This window comes from Coturnix japonica, chromosome 23 (assembly GCF_054131305.1).
Source record: "Coturnix japonica strain WE chromosome 23, WE-NBRP24, whole genome shotgun sequence".
Lineage (NCBI taxonomy): Eukaryota > Metazoa > Chordata > Aves > Galliformes > Phasianidae > Coturnix > Coturnix japonica.
In genome coordinates this window covers 7,710,667-7,734,637 of record NC_140685.1, presented here as the reverse complement: position 1 = coordinate 7,734,637, position 23,971 = coordinate 7,710,667, and the positions used below count along the sequence as shown (strand labels likewise).

General features: G+C 49.2%; 1 protein-coding gene across 5 annotated transcripts; it reads right to left on the bottom strand.

Moving 5' to 3' along the window:
- Positions 1-10,801: 10,801 nt before the first annotated feature.
- CACNG5 (calcium voltage-gated channel auxiliary subunit gamma 5) lies at positions 10,802-20,684 on the bottom strand. 5 transcript variants are annotated; one of them, XM_015879531.3, is made up of 6 exons: positions 20,586-20,684; positions 14,149-14,409; positions 13,335-13,421; positions 12,850-12,990; positions 12,533-12,678; positions 10,802-12,325 (listed from the first exon to the last, which is right to left on the bottom strand). In XM_015879531.3, exons 2-6 carry the CDS (start codon positions 14,354-14,356, stop codon positions 12,068-12,070), a joined length of 840 nt encoding a protein of 279 aa, XP_015735017.1. In that variant the 5' UTR covers positions 14,357-14,409; positions 20,586-20,684; the 3' UTR covers positions 10,802-12,067. The 5 variants fall into 5 exon arrangements, with proteins under 5 accessions (XP_015735017.1, XP_085379116.1, XP_015735016.1 ...); XM_085522990.1 differs by lacking the exon at positions 20,586-20,684 and adding an exon at positions 20,365-20,384; XM_015879530.3 differs by lacking the exon at positions 20,586-20,684 and adding an exon at positions 20,144-20,205.
- Between the last annotated feature and the right edge of the window lie 3,287 nt (positions 20,685-23,971).

The window sequence follows — 23,971 nt, the reverse complement described above, 5'->3', positions numbered from 1 at the left end:
GAGGAGGGGAATGTAGAAAAATCAGAAGAAAAAGCTTTTTAAAAATAAAAATAAAAATAAAAAAATTAAGAAAAAATAGAGCAAAATGTTCTCTTGCAAAGGTTTTTCCAAATGGCTCAAAAAAGGTAAATGCAAACTCCCTTTGTTCTGGAGGCAGATGAGGACAACCTCAAATCCCATCAGCAGTTTTCAGTGCTCTCACCACGCACAGCCCAGCAATCCCCACCTCCCTCAAACAGCATCGATGTTCCTGGGTAACCCCCAACCCATGGAGGCTAATGAATAAGACAACAGTGGGTTGTTGTTTTACTCCTTGTCCCCAACACTCACTCTGCATTAGGCTCCGTCATCTCACCCTGCGCCTGATGTAACACGATGTGGCAGAACATACCCTGAGCCGGGAGTGAGCCCTGATGCAAGGCGGAGCGGATGCCTTGGACTGAAACTGCTCCTTCCTTCTGTTTGCTACCTTTGATCCACGTTTGCTGCTTGTGACAGGCTGTTAAATAAATACAAGTGACAAGGCTTGCTATGAGTTTGTTTTTCTGCGGCTTGCTTTCTTCTTGCTCAGCTCTCTCCAAGCAGATCCCTGCCGACAAATACACCGAGGCCATTACCAATTAATGACTGTAGACCCCTGTCCTCTACTCCCCAGCGCCAGTTCTATGCATTAGCTTGAGCAACATTCAAAGATAATTGTGTTTTGTTTATTTGTTTTGGAGAGTAATAGCAGTCAGACAGCAAATCCCAGTCCTTACTGGAGCTGCAGTTCTGTGTTTAAGGCTGCTACGAAGGGAGCTTGGAAAGCATTCACTGCAGTTGCTCGAGGTGAAGTTTCACGTTCCTTCTTTCAGTCTTCATCTCTTTCCACTTCCAAGGGGACGTCTCTCCCAGCACCCAGGGCTCTTGGCACTTTAGGGGCAGCACTTCTGCACATCCTTGATTTGTTTTGTTGCTTTTCAAAGCCCACTCATCCTGCGTACTGCAGTTAATTGAAGCAAGAAATCATTCCTTGTCCTCCACTGGCTTCAGCACACAGCACCAATGCTCCACATCACAAATATTTATACACAGAGGTACATTTAAAAGTATGAAGAGATATTCTGTGACTATTTCAGAAGCAGTCACTGACTTTAGGTACCTCAGTGCATCCTAATGCAATTGATGCCAATTAAGTTTTGTTTGGGTAACTGGGACCTCCTCAAGTAAGAATCCTGGAAGGTATCTGAATTCTGCTGTTAGGAATCCAGTAAATTAAATCTCTGCAAGGGCAGGCAGAGGCAATGCAGCTCAAGGGTGTCCACATGGCTGCAGAACAGTGAGCAAGGGGCAAGCTGCTGCATAGACTCTGCTTTTGGAGATGCAACCTTATGCTGAACAGCCACAGCTGCACTGCACGTTAACCAAGGAGACGTGAGATGCAGTTGGCCAAACACATTAACATCTTCCGCTCTGATAATTAGTTTAGTGAAAAATTATTGTGTTATCTCTTTGGTTTCACTGGAGACCAATTGCAGTTTTAAAAGAAAAGAACAGCTCACATTAGGTGCTTTTAATAAGGCAAAATCTATCATGTTTCCAAACAAGATTTAAAGCTCATTTGGCACGTGAGTAATTAGCATGAGTCAGGTTGGAGGCCAAATGCATTATTTAGTGACGGAATTAATTTTGTTTAGAAAGAATCTCATTAAAGCCTCCAAACTGCAGAAGTATTGAGGCAATGGACCGAAAACATTGCAATGGCACTGTTAGTGCAGCTCCAGGATATAGTTTGGACTTCCGCACCCAACCTCATGGCCAATGACAGAGGCTTTGCTCTGGCCAAGCAGGGAGCAGTGATCCCAGTGGAGCTGTATTGCACAGGAGGTGTTCATCCCAGAGATGAGCTGAAATCAATTATCAGCGCTGACTGCCATCCCACTGGGCCAGAACTCTGAGATCCTCCAAATTATCCTTGGATTGCCCTTATTTGCATCCCAAAGTGACACTAGAGACAGTCTTCCTGGTACAGAAAGGCCTTTTCCCTACAAGAACAACCTGTTTTATTATTTTTTTTCCAGGACTGTGACACCCAAATGACTTTTATCATATGCTGCTTTTTCCCTCTCCAATGGGGCAGGCAAATATACTTATCAGTACAAAGGATTCAGAAAAAAAAAAAATGGATTATGTTCAGCAACCTCAGGCAAAACCAGCAGAACAGACTGACAAAACTTGTGCTCCGTAATGAAATTCCAACGAAGGCTTTCAGTGCTTGAAAACTAGGACAAATGATGCTGTAAGGAGTGGAATATGTAAACGTGGCAAAGCTCTTCATTCTATATGCTGGCTTCAGAGGGGTTACTTCCAGCTGACAGCAGTGCAAAGGAGACCAAAATAAGACCCACAGCCACCAGCAGAAACACGAAACTTTATTTTCTTACACAAAAGCAAGAAACGTCTGTGTATAAGGTATTTTGGGTCTATTTGGGCCCTCCTAAATGGCAGTTTAAGAGATGACAGCTTTGGAACCAAGCATTTATCCTGTAATGTACCAGCTTGGTCCTTCAGTAATTCTGCCGTGGTGCCCATGCCCTGCATCTGCAGCACAAACAGGATGGCAATGATTGCCATAAAACTCAGCCAGCAGTGACAAATAGGGAAAGAAAATCAAGTACAAGTAAGAAACGTCGTCTCACTGTTGTCTGAGGGAACTGTCCCTAGTGGGGAAGCATGTAGTTTTTCTCCCCATACCCAGCAGTGCACCCAGACATGGCTCTCTCACCACAAGGTCTAAACACAGCCAAGCACCAGACAGCCCGACAGTCCTGACACAAGTCAGAGATCTGAGAAAGTGGGTTTGTAGGTGATGCAGAACTCTCAGATACACACTGGAGCTGCTGAGCTCCTCATGTCAGCAAAGCCTGCTCCCTCACAGGGAGGCTGGGTTTCCTGGAAGGCAGCTGTGAGAGTAGTGGGGCTCCTGGAAGGCTGTGGCACAGATAGGGCAAGACCTTTGCTAATGAAAGCAGGAGGTGTAGCTCTGCTCAGCCTCCCTTCAGGTGCAGGCCCTCATTTCTGAGTTGACCCCTGTAGTGATCAGCCAACCCTGCTAGTGATGCCGAGCTCTGTGGGTTGTTCTATGCTCCAGCTTTTCCCATCTTGACCCCTCAGGCACAATCTCCAAAGGTAACTTCATCCCATTATACCGAATGCATTCAGTCACCACCAGCAACAACAGATAACATGCGGGTTGGGGCATCCCACCCAATACACTCAGGCCAACCCCAGCTCCCATCTTTACTAAAAGACAGACGTGTGAAGGATTACGTGGATATCATGGCAAACTTCAACTGAAATGGGACATTTCCTGTCTCATTAATATTTCAGATATGTTTGAACACACTATGGCAAAAAATATATTACTCTGAAACAAACTCAGGTAGAAAGAAAAAGGCAAGTTTCATTAAATAATGAACACACACTGTATGAAGCCATCCTGAGATTCAGCCCCATAGTGTCAACGAAAAAATCCTGGTGTTCTACTTATTTATAAGGCAAAATTATCTATTCATTTAGGAAAAGTAATCATGCTCAGTTAGACACGCCAGACAAGCATATGAAAAGAAAAATGGCTTTGAAGCCACTCTCAAAGTCAAACCTAGACAGCTTGAGGAGAAAACTCTGCCATCCAGGTTTAGGTATACATTAGAAAGTCTATTAAATAAGTGGTGTGAATTGGTGCTTCTTTTTGTTGTGTAACACTTTTGAGTCTTCAAAAGAACATTAATGCAACGGAGCTCATTTGCCAGTACCCACAAACCACCACTGAAAACAACCCCCAACTGAAGCTGTTCTCTGTATGCTGGATACGAGCAGGGGGCTGAGCTGAAGCTGCTCCCCTACTTGTTCAACCATGATGCACAACCCATCACTTCCATGAAGATTCGGGGCTGGAATTTTAGCTTCCACTTCTAAGCTTGGAGGAGTGATAACGGTTCTTCTAAGGTGGGAGGGAAGCCTTGTTACTTACATTGACAATGGGGACAAAAACAGTCGTGTTAAATGTTGGAGGGCTTTGGTCAAAAACCTCCACCGCTATCAGTGGGCACTGGTGGGGCTGGGGTAGAGTTGGGCTTGGTGACCTTAGAGGTCTTTTCCAACCTGAATAGTTCTATCACAATGAAACTCCTATGTGAGAGCACAGCCGCTGCTGCCAGGCACTCAGAGCAAACTCGTCTGCCACCTTCTGTAACTGAGAGGATATAGCATCCATGCAAGAGCATTTCCGATCCCTTGGTGCCCGCAGGCAGCGCTGCAGCGAGGAGAGCGCATCTCCCTGGGGAGGATCGTGGAGCTGAGCACCTGTACTGCTGTGATAACGGATAGATGGGGCACAGACATACAGGGGTGCCCAGGCACCTCCCAAGTGTGTCTGACAGGGAGAAGAATTTCCTTATGGACGCAGCACGGGCTGGTCTTGCAGTACAATGGACTTGCTTTATCAGGCTGGAGTCAGCCTGGCACCGCACGGCCCAGGGATGGACACAGTCCCGAGAGGCCTATCCTGCATCCCAAAGCTTGAGACTGAACGGGTAATTGAGAGAAATAACCACGAACAATGACTGCTTGACAATGGCAGCAAATTGGGTTGGTGCTCCAAATGGCTCTCAATTGCTCAGTGCAGATGCTAATTGGAACAGTTCCTTTCTAAGGCGCAGTCAGCACAATTCTCAAAGCCCGAGCTAGCTTCTCTTTGTCGGCAGGCCATCTGTCATGCTAATACATCTTGCTGCCGAGAGCTGATGCTTGGGTTTTTCCTTATAGCACCGTTACAAAGAGAACACAGTGCTCCTGTGCTGTGGGTGCTTGGTGCTGAGGGATTGAGTGCCCTCCTGCAGCCTGCACACCTCACAGTGCTCACAATGCAAAGCAGCCCCTCCACTGCTGCCTCTCTTCCTGAGGGATCGATTTATCTCAGTACCTGCGATTGCATCTCAGGATGCATTTAGTGATTCATTCCCTTTAATAATACAAGCAGATATTGAAGAGGCCTTCAGCTCCCTGAGATAGGCTCTTTCAATAACAACAACGTTCTCACTTGTTTTCTTCTCAAAATAATAACAGAAAAACTTGTAGGGATTCTTGGTCTCAGCACAGTCATGCAAGCAGGGGCAGCCCACCCCCACCTGCTCAGTGCTGCAGCCTGGCCAATGCTGGCAGCTTTCAGTAGGGCAATATTTACTAAAGGGTCAACTCTGTCCACACCAAAGCTTTCAATTCTGATCAACAGAAATCTACGTGCTCTGTGCAGCTTTACCTCTGAGGAAGGTTCAGAGGCCGTACAAATCAAAGCTCAGCTGCCAGGAATCACACCAAAGAGGTGTTTATTGATATGTTCCTTTCACCAGAATAAAGACTGCTCCACTGCATACAAAAGCTCACATCTTGGAGCTATAGACTAAGAGAAGGCCAAGATATCCCCCTCAGCTGGCAGAAAGTTTCCAGTTCCCCTCACCTGCCACCTCCAGCCCATGACTCCATGCTCTGCTCACTCCTCCACGCTCCTTATCCAACCCCCAGCTCTACAATCACTTCTCTTTTCCAAGCCCACACTCTTGTTTGGCTCATTCATCTCAAAGGCACTGCTCTTCCGTCACAGCACTACTGAAGCAGCACTCCAAAGGCACTTCATTCTGCCCTGAGGACCTTTCACATTCACTTCCCAGTCACAGCATTTTCCCTGGCTGCTAAGAATTCAAATAACTTTCACCTCATTACTATATTTTTGTAGCCTTACTTCCTGAGACGCTCTGTGTGCGTAATGTTACACAGCCCATCACTCTCTCCAAACCTTCAAGGTATCTGAGGACAAAAGCACACAGTGCCAGGACAGTGTTGGTGTTGCTTTGCCTCTCCTTGATCACTGCTTGGTCCCAGAGCAACACTTATTGCCACTGGGTCACTTCACTCTCACTCAAGTTCACTGCTCAGCACATACATCACTACAGCAGCAATGTCTCTTGTGCTCACTGGGTTATGTTAGTACCTCTCTCTAACATTATACACACCTATACATTATCATATATTATACATATCTATGAAACCACCCCAAACCTTTGCTTATTTTTAAAAGTACTTTATCTTGCACCTACCCTCCACCAGCGGGGCCAGATCTCCTGAGTGCCTCCTCTCTCTGTTTCCTTCTAGTTCTCGTAGTCAAAGCATCGCTTCGGGACCGAGAGGGCACCTGGCCGGGGGGGGCTTCGAGCGCTGCAGTTGCGCTGTACGCGCAGGAGATGGAGCTCCGCGACCGGCTGCTCCATCTGTAGGTTTCTCAGCCTAACTGGGGAAACACAGAGGTCTGCATCACCCATATGCCTTCAGACAAACAGGTCAGGCTGGGAGATCTGTTTCTACAGAGCTTTTATTTTCCCAGCCTGCGGGTCCCTGAACAGCATTTAGACCCTGGGAGGAGTCACCCTAAAAATCCCAAGACATGCCTTGTAGGGCACTGTGTGCCCCATATCCATGGCCCAAGGGCTGAGGGATGTGTCCAGCTGGCTGTGAGGCTTCGCCCTGAGGTGGCCCCAGTATCGTCCCTGCTGGAGGCACTGAGATCCTGCTGCATTTTTAATTGTGAAAATGTATTTACATGAATAAAACACATCTTCAGTTGGGGCTGTGACCTACTTCTTTCTAGAAGGATAAAATAAAGGTAGGCTTACATTTTCCCTGCATTTATTTCAACCATTCTCAGGCAGATCAATAGGAAACTCACAGCCACCAGGATGCTTTTCTCTACAAATGATCCTGCTCCCATTGAGGTGACTGCAGGCTGCTGCATTGCTGTGATGGAGCCCTTAACTGTCAGATTAGTAGAGCAGTTTTGACAGCATATCTCCAATATGGAAATAAAGAACGTGACAGGGTAGGAGCTCTATGTACACGTTCCACACTGCTAGGAAGACCTCCTCTGTTTACCCAGGTTATTGATAATAAATAATAGATAAACTAATGTCCTGGGCAAACGCAGGTTGGTCTGAAACTCACTGAGCACTGCAGGAACTGGGGATGCTCACTCCTGTCATTCTGTGAAAACAGAGCAGACAATTTGCTTTCTAAGGGCAAACAGAAGCTCTCACTCAGGTGTTTGGACTTGCCTGGAACTAAAGCAAGGCAGGTTTAAAGCTCTACTATGTTAAGGTCTCTGAGTGCCTCCTGGGGGAGGGGAATGTTACCAGTCCCCAATTTGGCCACAGCCATCAATGCACAAACCCACACATCTCCTGCACTGAGGCAACTGTGGCATGTCCTGAACGGGCTGAACACAGTCCCCACATTACAGGAAGCAATCAGAGCTGACTTGCACACCACGGCCACACAGCAGGAACACACTGACACCCTGTGCTGACATGGCAACACACTGAGATGTCAGGCACAGCTGCTCCTGTCAGCATCCCCAGCCCTGGAAATGTCCTATTGCCCTACACAGGTGAAACCTCCCAGCTCAGCTGAGTGACATCCTGGCATATAATTATCTCTTGTTAATTAAATAACATCTTTCTGCTTTCTCCGCAGATTTCCCCCACAAAGCTGCAGTGGGGAAATGGCACATGTCACAGTGCCAGGCAGATGTGAGGACCTTGGAGCTGTATTTACATGAGTGCACACCCCATTAAAGATGTTATTACTACAGCTAAATAAGAAGTGTATGGCTGTTTCCATCTCCTCACCCCCATATGCCTCCCAGTCCCTCCCACAGCAGCCCACCAACCAGCAAACACTGTGCTCATGCCTGATTTTGGCCAGGATGTGTGTGTAGGAATCCAGGAGGTGCCAACAGGCACCCACACACTTTGCAGGTTAGCAACAGAGTACTGGGTCTCTGGGATCCATCTGCATGCAGATTTACAGGTGCTTGATGGAGTTAGGGCAATACTGACTTCATTCCAAAAGGAAAAATTAGAACAGAAAGCAAGCAGGCCTGGCTGGAACAAGGCTGCTCTGCTACCCTGAGCCAGAGCAGCTGCAAGGCTGAAGGGAGCAGAGTCACTCAGCTCCTCCTCTGCACCTTCACACATGGTTCTCACAGAGAAATGGATTCACTCTGCTCTAGCATTAAAGATTAAAAGCAGCTGCAGCTCATCGCAGCCAGAAGATTTATTGGGAATTGATGTCAAAAGCAATGGCTTGCTGGGGAATAACCTTGGATGCTGGCACTGTGTGTTTTGAAGGCATATTAATCACAATTTGAGCATGAATAGTTCTCTCACTGGGAATGGAGGTTTAGGGATCTCTATGAAGGGTTGAATAAAAATGTCAGACAGAGCCTGTGGTACAGAGTGCTCAGGGCTGGGAAACATTCCCACAGAACCAGTGTATTCCTCAGACACGGACATCAGGACTGAGGATGGCAGCACAGCTGAACGAGGCTGATCATTGTGAAATACTGCTATGAACACTCTGCAAACAGGAATAATTCTAACACCTCCAAATCACAGCATGACCCGCAGGGCTGCTGCCCACCTACAGCCCCAGGGAAGGACCAGCAAAGGGCAGCACTCTGCCATCCAGAGTCACCTCTCCTTTCCTTCAAAGCTGCTGCATCCTGCTTTGCAGTTACAGGTGCCCAGAGTGGAAGCTGCAGCCATTGCCCGCCTGTTGTAACCGCTGCCACTGAGGTCCCCGTGGCCTAAAAAAATTCTCAGCTATATAAAACCTTACACAGAGATAAAACGAAGCAGCAGCTCTTCCCTTCCTATAGGTTGTATCCATGGGAACAGGATGCAATTTGGTATCCACACAATAGCAACAGATAGAAACCCCATGGTGCACAAAGGGGAGGATGGCAAAGCACTTTGAGCATGGCAGGGCATGGGGGGCACCCGCTGGGTCACAGCAATACTGCGTGTGGGGGAGCACAGGCTGCAGAGTGAAAAGTTACAGAGCTCACGTGGTCCTTGAGAAGGGGAGATAGCAGAACAACCTGAACCTGAGCAGCATGGGGGAATACAGAGAAGTACAGCAGGAAGCCCTGAGAGAAGGGAGGGAAGTACCGCTTTTGTTTTATATCAGGTAATGAAAGAAATGAAGAAAGAAAAAGGAAAAAAAATCTCAGCTACCTCTCATTAGTGAAGCAACCCTGGTGTCTGCCCTGCCCGCTCACAGCACTCCCACCCATGCACTCCTGCACTGAGCTGCTAACAAGCAGCAGGGAGGAACAAGAGTATTCCATTTCTTCTAGGACCTTGAATGACCCAACTCCCCATTTGGGAAAACGAACACAGAACCATAACAAAGAGCATTTATAAAGCAGAACAAGGGCTCACATGCAGAGCACTCCACACTGGGAACCACCAACCTGCATACAGTGCCTTCATTCACTCTTCATCCTGCTCAGCTGGGCTGAAACCCACCTGTACAGCCCCTGGAGCATTGGCTTAAGTGGGCAGAAGGGCTACAGCTAAGGTGGGAGGATTTGCTCTCCCCATGCCAACAGCAGATGAAGCAGAGCATGTCCCAGCAGAACCTCATTGATCCTGGCTTCTCATGCTTATCCTGTCAGAGCGTGACAGCAGAAGTGGTGACTTTAAGGACTCCAGTCCTGTAAGTGTTAAACCTTTAGCCTATTGTTAGCTCATCCCTATATTTTGCTTTTCATTGATTGCCATCTGAGAGAGACACAGGGCAGCACGAGGCTGGGGCAGAAGCTGGAATGGGAGAGGGAGAGAAACCAAAGCCAGTGGCACTATTGAAGGAGCAAGGCCTGTGGTACAGTCCTGTGCTTATGGAGGACTCATGCTCACTGGGTAAACATGTGAACTCCCAGGTTCACAACTGGTGCTCTATGATGACAATCTCTCCAGTGAATTACATTAATTACAATTCTAATTTGCTCCCAGACTCTGCTAAACCCTCTGGAGCCTTGAGGAAAGCCCCAGGTTCTTGCACGTCTTCTGTTAGTATAGGCAGATACTTTAAAATGAATAATTCTGTATTCAATCACTACAAAGGAAAGTATCATTGCTGAATGGGGATGTCCCAGGATGCTGGGCAGGATTAACCACACTGAGCAGATCCCAGTGCAGAGAGGACAGTCTGTACACCTTGGAGTGGAAATGGAATTTGGCATCTTTGTAGTTCTGAAGCTCCCCTTTGTAAGAAGAGCTGAGAACATAAGGGATCCATCAAGAGGAAAAACACAAAGGCAACAAACAGCCTTTGAGCCACCATCAAACAACATCCAACCCATAAAATAGATTGAGACCATCCTTCCTACTTGATGAGCTGTCACAAGGCATTCTAGAACATTCTTTGGGATCCATTGGCTGAGTTAAGCCAAGTTTCCCTGTATGGATGGGCCTCAAGGACATTATTCTGAGGTACACTTATAGTGAGGTTCCCAGGATGAGTGACAGCATCAATGCAAATAGCAGGGGTTGCTCAAGACTTGCACCCATCTTCGGAATAGCTTATAAGTAATGATAAAGCATTACAACTTCCATTACAGAGCAACAATGTTCCAGGCTGCAGCAAGTGAGAATTTGCTCAAACACAGCAGCTATAGGCACAGAAACAAATGGAAAAAGCTTCTTACCTCTGGAACGCCTCAGGTATGCAGAGATCTCTAGTGAGATACCCCTGCCTCCGCTGCCAGACCTTAAATGAGGTCTGGAGACTCTGGCCACTCAAATTTATTGCATGTACCTGAGCTCCCATAGGTTGGTTCTGCCCTCCACCAGGTGCTCCATCACTGCTTCAAGCCATGACTCAGCATTTCTGCTACATCCAATATGCTACAAATGAGGTCAAATATACATATATTCTATTTGTTTTAATTACAGTAAGATGAAACAAGCTCAAATATACCAAGAGTCCTTGGAGGGTTTTGTTTTGCACAACAGAAATGTCCAGAAAGGTTCCAAATAAAAAGACCAGAACTGAAGTTTGAGGAAGCTCCTTTGGAAAGGCAATGAGCCCACATCTGGTATGGCATGCTTGTTCTGATGGATGCTCTCAGTCTGGCAGCAGTCGTTCTCCTAGGACCAAAGTGCATCATATGACAACTTAAAATATAAAACCTCAAAAGAAGTCTCATACACGTACATAAAAAGCAGCTAAAATTCCATTTTTCTGCCCTATTAAAACAAAGATCACCTACTTTCCTATGGCGGATGGGTGCCATTAGTTTCAATGACGCCACTTCACACCAGTTGGGGTCTTGCCTTACACTGAAATAATGTCATTTTAGGTAGGGCCTTGCCCAGATGGACATGATTTCCCTAAATTCTGTGCCTAGCATTTCCCATAGGAAGGTTTCAGTCTTCCACTGCAATGCAATCCTCCCAGCTGCTCTTCAGATCCCATCACTGGGATGATAGAGGGAAGGCAATGCCTGAGCACCTGTGGCTGCAGTGCCTTCAGGATGGGGAGGTGACATTGGCCACAGAGAAGTGCCAACCTGCTGGTATCTGAGCCTGCTGAGGTATAGTCGAGGAAGATGGCTATTTCCCATTGCAGCCTGGTTAGAAGTGATATCCAGCAACGAGAGGTATTGACCAGCAAATATCCAATCAAGACAAATTTCTTATTTTTCTAACGAGGACTATTTCTTGGAAATCTACACAAATCCTTTACACTTTCTGGCACTCGGGCCAGTGAATCTACAGTTACTGAGAGCCAAATTCATGAACTTCTGTAGCCTACCTAAACCAGAAAGAAAGAATCATTGTTTTTCCCTAGTTCTACTCTATATCCTTTTTCTGCTCTTGAGTCAAGCCTTGGCTTTCCTCCTCAGGCAGAACTGCTGTAAGCTCAGCACGAAGAGCTGAAATAAGAGGGCTTTGGACAGATTTCAGTTAGGTAGAGAAATATAAATAAATAAAACAAAACAAACCCAACAACGGAGAAAGAAAAATTATTCCAATTCCCTAAGTTACATTATCGGTTATATAACCAAACCCTGTGGTTATATTTTTGCTCCTATAAACAGACAATTGCCCTGAAACAGAGGCCTAAAAACGATGAGCGGAGTGAGGATGGCGACCACCAGCCACTGGGACCGTGAGGTGGGTGGCAGTGACACTCAGCACGGGGATGAGGACATCTGGTCGTAGTCGGGGCACTTGAGCAGAGCCGGGTAGCTGCTGTTCATCTGCAGAGATGCCTCGCTGGAGATGTCTGACGGGCTGCGGCCCCGTGCCCATGCATCTGGGTGCAGGAATTGCCCCGAGTAGTCAGAGCAGTTGCTCAGACGGGGACGGTAGAAGCCGGGGTGAGGTCGGTAAATGTCCTCAGCGGTGTATCGCTTCATGAACAGGTACACAGACATCACCCCAGCGCTCTGCAGGGGGGAGAAGAAAGATGAACGGCTTTCTTTGCCCTGCTGATGGCTTACAAGCACTTCCCTGACCTGTGGTGAACACAGCAGCCCCAAACCCATCTCCCACTCCTCCACATGCATGCTCCACATCAAATCACAATTAACTGCCCTTACAGCCCTCTTTTTCTCTTGTTTCTCATTACAGGGATGTCTCAGAGCTGCCAGTACCTCTGTGAGAAGGAATGAGATTGCAGAGAATGCGAATGACCAGCCGTATTTGTAATTGAAGAATGTCTCCGAGTCCTTGGTCCTATTGAGCATCTCGTCGTTAATGCTGGATATGTAGAGGACCAGCCCCACCACCAGGGACAGACCTGGGAGACCAAGGAGGAAGAGAGTGAGAAATATGTTGGAGATGAAGCTGGTGAAGCAGCACCAGCCTTTAGGAGCAGAGTGGCAGGTGAAACTCCAGAACTGTGAAATTGTGCTTGAAATAACCGGGAAAGGAGGACTACCAAGGGAAAACCTCGCCCAGCAGAACTCACCTGACAGGATGAAGAATATCCCTGACACGAAGGCGAGGATGGTCCTGTGCGGCCGCACGTGGCCGATGTTGCTCAGGATGAAGCCGATGAACATGAAGAAGAGGCTGACCAGAGGGAAGGGGGTGGCAGAGCGGATCATCTCTAGTGGGACAGGAGCAGAGGAAAGCAGGGACAGATCAGCACCCCATGTCCTGCCCATGCTGCATGAGCCCCTGGCACAGCTTCCTCTCTCCAATGTGTCTTTGCTAATGAGTTGAGTGAAACCCCTGTTAGAATTTGCCTTTCTGGCAGTTTTCATGTGAAGTGTTACATAAAAAAAGCCCCAGACATTGGAACCTGCATTTTTTCACATAGAAAATGTGGACACATCCCTGCTTGGGAGCACTCTCAGAGAACCAGGAGCTTGTACAGCAAGGGCTCAAAGGGCAGTTTCTAAGGGCCCTTTGGTGCCTTGCAGGATGCAAAGTCCCCACTAAGTCACTTACTCAGGACATTGACTGTGGATTCAGACGTCAGCTGGATGTTCATGGGCATGACGTATTCTATAGTGAAGCACCGGCCACGCTCCTCACCTGCAGCAAAGAAAGACAGAGCGAGGTCAGCAGCAGGCCCATCTATTTGGTTTCTGCAAGGGATGAAGTGACTTTCAAATGCATTTCATTTTATGGAAGAAAACAGCCACGGTTCTTAGTGCTGCTTCCATCCTGTTGCTGAAGAAATCCACTGGTTGCTACTATTGCCCTGTGAGAACAGCTGCCCAGCTTTCAGGTATCACTGCTGAAGGAGTGACAGCAGGACATGGCCCCCAGGTGCCAGCATTTGCTCAGGAAAACATCAGCTGAGCCCATCCCATGTGTGTGTGTGGGCACACCAAACAGAATGGTGCTAAAATCCTCACTGTCACAGCGCTTCCATGTGTAAGCTTGGGGTGAACTTGTTTGGGGTCACCCAAGAGGACCCATTGGAGCCCTTCCCTCCTCACAGTTCTGGATCAGTGCATCCAACTCCCATTCCCTCTGCTTTGTCTGACCCACGTCACTTTGCCAAAAGCAGCATGAGGTGAAGGAATGTTTCAGCTGAGCTGAATCCCAATTTCGCAGGGACAAAACAGAGAGTTTGGATGGCTGCCGAGATACCACGATAGGCAGAGGGGCTGTAGTTAAGCACCACAGCAAACCCTGCAGATCTATATACAGGACAGATTTATCCACCTTATTGTGATGCTTACTGGGTGCTGTGCCTGACTTTGGAAGCAAAATAGCACAACGGGAAGGGGACATGATGGGGAGGAGGCCATACCTGCCAGGAAGCAGACCCTCCAGAGCCCTGCGTGCAGGGACAGCTTGATTTCAGCCGACTGGTTCTGGGGCTGGACGATGCCTTCCTCCAGGTAGAGCCAGTAGTCAGTGCTGACGGAGATGCCCAGAAGGCCAAGGCCACAGACAGCGAACACACTGCTGAGCAGGGTCAGCGCCTTCCTGCTGCAGGCGCTCATCCCCAAAAGCATGGGGGGACGTGTGGGCAGAGGGGCTGCGGCTGCCGGCGCCCACCGTGTTGCTTCTGTAGGGAACAGAAGTGACAAAAGCTTTACCTTGGCTTCTTAGCCACAGCCTGTGCTTCCCACCCTGATTTAGCCAAATCTCAGTACCCAAATGTTCCCGCAAGTGACAGTGAGCCATGGAGCCTCAGCAAAGGAGCTGCTGAGGCTTGAAGGCACTATGTTAATGGATCAGCAAAGATACTGCCTGACTAAAACACACCCCTGTGCATTCCAGGTCACCAATACGTTCTCACCACACTGCCAACTTTCCTCTTCTAGGGTAAAAAGCCACAGGTACCAGTGTGTGAACAGAGCTGGAAGACAGGGAAACAGGGCTGAAGTGCTGCTCCCAGAGTCTTGAGAAGGAAGGAGGGAGGCTTTTATTACTGCATACCCCCGGGGAGAAAGCAGACAAGTACATGTTGGTAGGAAGCAGATGTATTTGCACCCTCAAGAGCTGCAGCAGCTCTGACAGCCCTCTCCCATACGATATCAAGATTTGGCTCTTCCTACATTCACACTGAGCCATTTCCCAGAAGGTACCGACCTACGGGAAGGGGAGAGCTGTCACTTACAGACAGCCCGAGCAAACGCTCCAGCTCATGCTCCTGCAAGCTTTCCACCTTTGCTAGAGGTCTATTTTTAAGGATTTTATCTATCTGCACCCCCCATATCTCAGCAGCCATGAAGACAACCTTGCTGCTGATGGACCCTCACAGAGCTGATGAAGTTGGGAAAGCACTCCAGAGCTTTATGGGGTGCTAATGTGTCTTGCATGTACAAAGAACATCAGGAAGCAGCACAAGAAGAGCATGACCTATGATGGAGCTGAGCTGAAAGGCAGCACACGCCGAGCTGCGATGAAGAAATTGGGCTATAGCTAAAAATACAGGGCCTTCAAGCAGCATGACCTGCTGCTCAGGGAGCAGCACAGGGCAAGAACAAATGGGCTGAGGAGAGGGGTTCACTCAATGCAAACCACAGACAGCCCAGTGCAGGTGGTTGCTGTCCTTCGGGCAGCCCTACACCATGCTACTCCCTAAGGGTGAATCCCAGAGAGCCTGGCTTGGTCTTTTGCAACCCTAATGCAGTAGGGAAGTGGTGGCAAAGCAGCATAGCAGTTCCCACTGAGCTCACAGGGCACGTGTCCCCAGCTGATGCTCAGGGATGGCTGCAGGGATGGAGCCAGGCTGCAGTTTGGATCCCGTGAGGAGGTATTAGAGGGAAAGAGAAATACATAAGACAGCTGTACAGAGCTGCATTACTGTCACAAAGAAATGTGTCGGCTCTGTTTCTGAGAAAGAAATTACATATTGGAAAAATTAAGTACAGAAATAAATCTTTTGGATGTGGAGGAGGGTTAGCCCGATAGTAAGAAACAAAGCAGCTCATGGCAGTGTGAACCAGTGCCAGTAACCGCTCCATCCAGCAGCCATAAACTTCAGAAGGATCGATACCAGACCTGAAAGCTTCCCATGGCCACTAACAGCACTGCCAGCACAGTGATGGCCGTCACTGCAGGATGGAAATGCGAGCATCGACCGCATCGAGCACACTGGGCTCACGGCCTCTCAAGAGAGTTGTTTGGATTGCATTAAAAAACAGAAGGCTGTTAATGAGTTATTTAAACCTCGTTTAAGCCAGGCCAATAACAGTCCTACCAATTTTTTGCTTGTTGGCAGATATAAAGGACACCTGAAGAATAATTAGAATTAAAAATATACGACTGCTACACTGTCTTGGTCACCACCAACACACATTATGATGGGGTCACTTAGGATTTGTCCTTTACCCATCCTTCTTGTGTGGACCATGTTTGCAAGGGTGGGCGCAACCGAGCCCACCTTCAGCTTGAGAACCAAAGGCAATGAGACAAAATGATATCCCAGGGTCAAAGGAGTAGCAGCCAAGATTTACCTCCATCCCCAGCCCTCTGACCAGATCCTTTCCCAACAGGGCTGTTTTTGCTGTGCTGCTGTGGATCTGTGCCAGCTCAGTCCCACTAATGGCTTCGGATGATGCCAACAACTTCCAACAAATAAAACCATCGACCCAGTGGTCCCCCACCCCGGCCCAGAACAGCCTGTCTGTGTGCAGCCATACCCCCAAACCCTCATGCTGAACATTTCCTCACTATCAGCAGCAGCACACACATCTCTCTCCTTGGCACTTTACAACTCTTACCTTGTTTAACCCTAGCTGATAGAAAGTTTCAGAGTGTAGCAGCTCAGGTTCTGAAGGGGAATTGCTGGAGGATGATCCCAGTTACTGCTTTGGTTATTGGGTGTCTCAGAGGAGGTCTGAGGCAACAGGAAAGGGCTCAGTCTCAGCTCTGTACCCCATTGCAACCCACCTGAGGGGGAACAGGGTGGGGACCAGGGGATGTGGGGACGGCAGACAGATCTTGTAACCACACTGCAACTCTGATCCTGCTGCAAATCACAGGTTGCAATTCATATCCTAAATAAATGAGCAACCTGGTGATCCAGTGACCCTCTTCTGCCTTCAGCTTTGTGCTTCCCTCAGCTGCCCCTGGCCTGGCAGCAGCACAGATGAGTGATGGCAATGTGGTGTCCTGCACATGGAGCTGGCTTGGCCAGCTGCTCACCCCACACCCAACAGATGGGAGGTTTGTCTAATGAAATACTGAATCTTCTGCACTTGATTCTTGCTCATTTCCATGTGCCATGTAATACAGCGCAAAGTCCTGCAATGGTATTGAGCATCAAAAAAGGAGAAGAAACCTCCTCCTTGCATTTGAGAGCTTTTCAATGTCTCCAGTCCCAACTGCTGCTGACTGGGGCCATTACCCCCATTTCCTTCTTCTCCCTGCAGTGGCAATGCATGGCAGTGTGAGCTAAATTAGGAAGTGTTGGGAGGAAAAAATAGCACCAGGAGCTAATTAAAGCCCTTTCTCCCCCTGTGCTGGGAAAGGTGACCCCAGTACCTGTGGATCAGGAGGAGCTCCTGTACTGCTTCCCTCCACAGTGCTGTGGCTGCATGGCTCCCATTGGGATTTTCTGCATGTCAGAGAGAGGGGCACGGTGGGGATGGGTTGTCAGGTACACTTCGTGATCTTAGAGGCCTTTTCCATGATTCCAAGTTTGGCTCCATCTTCACTCAGGGAAGGTCTTTGCTTTGTGTAGCTCATTGCGTTCAATAGTGAGGTTACGTGACATTGAAGTACGTAATAAGCAGCACCTCTCCTCAACGTCTGTAATGATCAGGTGTCTTCTGCCCCATTTTGCCTGTAAGGTGCTTTGCAGACAGCATTGCAAAGCAGTTGACACAGATGACAATGACACAGAGATATCATTTTCCCCTTCAGCTGTTCTCCCTTTCCCTCAGTTGCAGAGAAAGGAGCAGTTTGGTGCTGATCTATTGCCTGCCTGCTGCCCACCTCTCCCTTGTGCTTGAGGAGAAACACACTGCTTCCCAGCAGCAGCTCCAGCATAAGGATGATTTAGCACAACTTCCCAAATCACTCAGCTTTCTAGGTCAGGTTTGCTGTGTTGTTTTTCACCATCTGCAGCTTCCAGTGTATCCCAGCACAGCCAAGAGAGAGATCAGGGCAGCTCTGAGCACCCCCAAGAGCCACCATCCCCAAACTGCCATGGGCTGAGCTGGGGATGGCAAAGAAGCAAGCAGGGATGTGCTTGGGCTGGGTGTTGTGGCAGCAAATGGGACATGGCACTCATTGAATGACTTTGTCCTGGGGACTGAGTATGAAAACGATGATCTGCAAGTTGTCCTGGGTCAGTGGCTGCCATCTGTTGTAGTGTTCCAATAATGCTCCTCAGTGTGGCTATAAGCACCTCTCCAGTGAGGTTTTCTACTGATGAACAGAGACAATTCCTTTATAATACAGGAAAAGAAGCAAGCCCCATCTTCCAAAGGGACCAGACGGACTTCTCTCACCCGTAACAGCTTATTTTCTGAGCCTGGCAATGCATTAGAGTGGCTCTTCGACAAATCCCATATTCCCAGTAAATATTTTACTGCAAATGTCAGAAGTTTGTGTCTGCACAGTAATACAGATCGCTGTCATTTTGATTATCGCATTCCTAGAGCACACCTAAAACACAGATCCCCCTTAATTTCAGCAAGATTGAGGCTCTCAGGTAAATTTTGGGTCTAGACTGCATCACACAGTCATTTTATACACACCACCCCAAAACCAGGGCTTTACATCTTCCCAGCTGCCTTACAAAGATGCTCCTGGCACCTGCCAGAGCTGTACACTTGCACAGATCACAGCTCCCTGATAGCATGAAAGCCTCTGTGGGCTCGTGCATTATTTCCCTTTCTTATCTTCTATTCCCTTCCCTCTGCATAACAGAAGCTGAAGCTGCAAATGCGGTGGGACAGACGCAGCCAGATGGGGATTCATTCGCCTCGATGAATATATTCAGTAGCTACACTAACACAAGAAGGAGCTGGGGAAACAAGCACAGAAGCCTTCCCCCTGTGCCTTGGATGCCACGTGGAGCTGCTGCACGTTGACCAAGGTGAGGCAGCAGCAATGGGGCCACTGGGCACTTCTATGGCTTACAATGATTGAAGCAGTGCCCTACAGTGAACCCAAAGGGCAGCTGAGATGGAGATGTGGGGATGCTCCTCCTGCAAAGCTCCCTGCTGCAGTCACGCCACCGGCACCTGCTGCTATCACATGAAATTCAGCTAAAATCCTCTTTTTTAACATTCCTACTGAATTTATGCTGCTTTTGCTGTCCTCACCAAAGGTTTGCCTGCACCTTCCCCTTCCCTCCCCCTGACCAGAGCCCTCTGCACACAGAGATTTGGGGGGACATGGGGGACAGCAATGGGGACAGTGATGGTACAGGTCAGACCTGCTCTCCAGACATCACCATTGCTTTGTGCACCCTGAACACTGCCACACATCAGGGGCTGATTAAGTTCCCCACAATGCCAAGCAATTAATCACCAGCCAAACTGCATGTCAGAACTCTCAGCTCACTGCCGGGATGGCTGAAATCCCACATTTCACGTTCCACCTCCTTTTGTAGGATATGAATAAGGAGCGTGTGGAGAAGCAAAGACAGGCTCCACGTCCCCGTGAGCTTTGTTCATATGGCAACACACGATCCAGCGTTTTTTCCCCTCTCTACTTTACTCCACTTAACAAGCAGGTCAGATTTTCTCACATAGCTGCCCCTCCGAGGGCTTAACACCACCAGAAGCATTGGCAGCCCCAGACTTACAGTGCATTTTATATTCCCTGCGAAAAAATACACAGAGATGGACGTTCAGAAGCGACGGGTAAAACGTGAGGATGCTCAATGCGCCCCAGAGCTCTGATCTGCTGTAGCAGAACAGCCCCGGGTTGGGCAGCTTGGATCGGGGTGTCCTGTGTGCCGAACCCAGCCGGGTCTCCTGTGCCCACCCACAGCCCGGTACCCCAGCAGGGGGTCAGGGGCCCCGCACCCACCCCCGATGCCCGCACGCAGCCGGGACCGAATACGGCTGAGCCCAGGGCGGTGCCCCCGGTGTCGGCCACCACGGCGGATCTGATTCTAACGGGGTTACGGACCATGAACGAACATACCCCCCTCAAACCCGCTGTTCCGCACCCACAAGGCACTTCCCAGACCCCTCCTCCTTCCTCTCATGCATTAAACTTTGTGGCTTTTCCATGCAATTCCCCACGAAAACCCCACGAAGCCCCTTCCAGGACCGCGTGTCCTCCGCTCATCCATATGGGCACAGGAAGGTCCCCGATGCTCCCACACTCACCGGCCCCGCGTCGTTGATCTCCGGCCCCGGGATGTTCCCTCCGCGCTGCGCCGGGAGAGCCCGGGAGGAGCGGGCATCACATGGCGCCGGCGGGGCCAACCCACCGCCCTCCCCCGTGCCCCTTCCCTCCCCCCTCCTTCCTCCTCCTTTTCCTCCAGCCATCCCTCCGTCTTCCCCCCCCTCCCCCCCATTCTCCATTCACCCTCCTTCCTTCCAACCACCTTTCCTCCATCCCTCCTTTCTTCTCTCCATCTCCTCTTCCTTCCTTTCATCCCCCCCTCTCTGCTCCCTTTTGTCCCTCCTTTTCCCATCCCTCCCCTCCTCTTTCACCTTTTTCCTTGACTCCCCCTTTTTTTTTCTCTCCACTCATCCTTTTTTTACTCCCTCCCTTTTCCCTTTCTCATCCTTTCCCTCCATTCCCTCTCCCTCATCCCCTGCTCACCTGGCTGTGCCACCTGGGACACCACTCACCTGGGAGCTGGGAAGGCAAAATCTGTCTGCAGTCACTGGAGTCAAACAAGCTCAGGTCTGAGGACACAAAGCCAACAGGGAGGATTGGAGGGCACAAAGCCAGCACGTTGGAGAAAGGCAGCTTGGCAGGACTAAGACCAAGGCAGAGAAAGCCAGGGCTAAAGGAGAGAGGGACAAAGGGGCACACGCTGCAGACCTGGAAAGCACATCCAGGCCAAGTGATTCAGCCAAAACACACAGAAAATGAGCTCAGAGCCAGGAATGGGGACATGGCTCTGTCAGGGTACCTGGCAGTGGGACACCACCTTGGACACAGCAGGAAGGACACAAAGCTCATGCTGAGCAGTTGGATCCTACCAGGTGAAGGTGGCTCTTGGCTGTCACCTCCAGCGCTCCACAGGGCAACGTGGCACAGAGCTGTCTCTGTGCAGGACTCTGAGGGCATCTGTCCCCTGGCTGGTCCTGGCCATGACAGCAGTGACATGGTGTACAGCTACCTGAGATGGCTCTGGGGAAGGTACCTCTGAGACCTGAGAGCAGGGAAATAACAAAAGCAATTTGTTAATTACAAGTCTAAGAAATACTGGGTCACATTTCCTGCACACGCATTGTCCCAGCTGTACTTCCTCACTCCTCAGTGCTGAGCTATAGCATCCCTGCCCCATGTGTCCCCAGCCATCAAAGCACCAATAGCTCGAATGGAATAATTCAAAATAAAGTGAGATATGAGGTGCAGAGGAGGTGCTGGCTGGGGATAGCTCATCTGAAATCAATGGAGCCGCACGCTCCGGCTTGTTGAGTTCTGTTTTGATTTACAACAGTAATAAAAGCTGATGCAGGTGTATAAGTTTTGATTTTCCCAGCCAGAATGTGGCAAAGAATAACACAGCCAACACCTTTCAAACAACAAACCCATTTTCTCCAGAATTGAACTGCTGTGTGATCTGCTTGGGCACTGGGCAGGGCTGTTTGAATACAACAGGAAAAAGGCTGCAGTGTGAGCAGCCAGTGACATAATTAACCAGTACAGTGTAAGAGGCCCCCAGCAGCCATGCATATAATCAATTAGAAATACACATTTTGGGCCTCAGTCTCTTCCCATCCACCCCCTGCTTCTGTGGGGATGTACTTAGGCTAAAGCACTCGGATGGATTTTCCACTGCTGCTCATCTCACCGTGTGAGCTGTACCTGCCAGGACCAGGTGTGAGAGGCACCCAAAGCAGCACAGCAGAGCTCCCCTCCCTGCTCAGCAGCACTTCCCCATGCAGCTGTGTCCCCACTGACAGCAAAAATCACTGAGGACAAGGTGGAAATGCCTTCTACAGCAGCAAGCCCAGACACCTTGCATCTCAGCATCCCTAGAACAGATTCTCTTTGTCCTCTCCACTGCTTCCCTGCTTCAATTCTCTCCTTGCTCCTGTGCTCCCCTCCAGGAGAGCTCAGAGTTCACTGTGCAGACCTGTAAATGGGAAGAGCCAGGTGGGATCTGGCACAGCCAGTGGTGGTGTAACCAAAACCCTGCACACAGCTGGCACTGATCCTTTCATTTATACAGTGAACGAGGACTTTCCTGTGGAAGGAAACAAGAGCTGCTGCTGCACCTGTTTACACCAGGAGAGAAAACCCTGGGCTGGTGCAAAGCTGTATTTTGTGGTCACTTCTCCTGGCTTGGTAGTATTGGTCCTAAACAGTTCCCATCTCCTTCTGGCTCTCAGTGCTGAACTGCTGCAGTGATGTCCTCAGGGAACCTTTCTGAGAGTCCTTTCCTTTCCAGCAGAGATAACAACAGAGGACACAGAACATCATGCAGCAAATGGTCCCAACATCCTTCCTGATGCTGAAGGGCCTTAGAATGATGGGGACCCTCTGGCTTCCCTCTGCTGTCTCCTATTTGCTGAATTACTCAGCTCTTCTCTGCAGGAGGATGAGGAGGAGCACAAGGAACTGCACTGTGACACCCAGGGTGGTGATGGGCAGCAGCCACCAATGAAGGGGTATCAGCAGCACTTTGGGCACAGGAAGGAAAAAGCTGTGCCAGCCCCAAATTCCAGCTTGTGCCCAAAGAAAGAAGGCTGGTGGATGCAGTGACCCCAAGGAGCCCACAGCAGCTGGGAAATGCTCAAAATGGAGGCTGCTGAAATGCTCCCCTGTGAGATATGGGAAAATGTACAGTGCCAAAGGGCAACGGCAGCTGCCTGGTCCCTTTTGGGCAGGAGGTTCTTGCATGCACCAGACTCAAGGCATCAGCCCTGGCACAGCCCTGAGCTCAGCCCACAGCGCTGGAGCTGCAGGGGGAGAAACACATGGAGAGGTGAAGCTCTATATTTAGCTCGGCACCCACACACTGTGAGAAAGCTTAAAAATAGATATAAAAAGAAAAAACACCAAAAACAGAGCTTTTGGGAGACAGCCTCCCAGGGGGCTCTGACTCATGGGGTAACAGAGGCACACGTGCCAATGGAAGTTACACTCTGTATTTAAAATAAAATGCCCTCTGTAATCCTATGGGCCTCATTCAAGCTGATGAGAGCTGAGGCTGCGCCTGGCATCACGGCTGTGCATCCTCCAGCCTCACAGTAGCCCTGGGAGGGAATCTGAAGGACCCCCCAGAGGTTTTGTTGTGGGAAGTAAGTTTAGAGGGCACTCATTAAAGCCTCAGTGTGTCTGTATGAAGGGTAATAGCGTTCTGTGTGATTTGTATCACGCTGGGATTTGTTACTGACCTTTTAATGATGTTAGGGTCAAGCAGGCACAGGAGCACTGAATGAGGTATCCCAGAAGGACCAGGAGCTGAGCCAAGCTCTCATCACTATCCTGAGCTCTTTCCTCCCTTCTGCCCTTGTTCTCCCCACTGGCAGCTTTCACCATAGAACTGCAGAGTGGTGGGGCTGGGAGGGGTCTAACAGTTCACCTGGATCTCTGGGCTGTGTGCTGCAGGGAGCACCAAGGCTGGGAGGAAAGGTCGGCATGGGCTGCAGAGAAGCTGTGTGCATCAGATGGAGCTGAGCAGTGGGTGGCAGCCTGGAAATGTTGTTTCCACCAAAAAAAAAATTAAAATAAAACAAATGGATTTCATGCATTCCTTTGGGCAAACTCAGCCAGATTTTTCTGCAAATTAAACTAACTCAATTACTGAGTTAGCATGAGATGCAATACGTCTGAGAGCCAGCAGAGGAAAAGAATGTGTCCATCAAGTTGTCACAGCATTCATACACGGCTTCCAAATGTCGAGAATAAAATGACATCAGCTCCAATAGGGGGAGCACCGGGCTGAGGTGCTGGAAACCCTCTCCAGGAGCTGCTATTCCACCCCTAACTCCCCATGTCATAACAGCTGTCCTTGCACCAGATCTGCA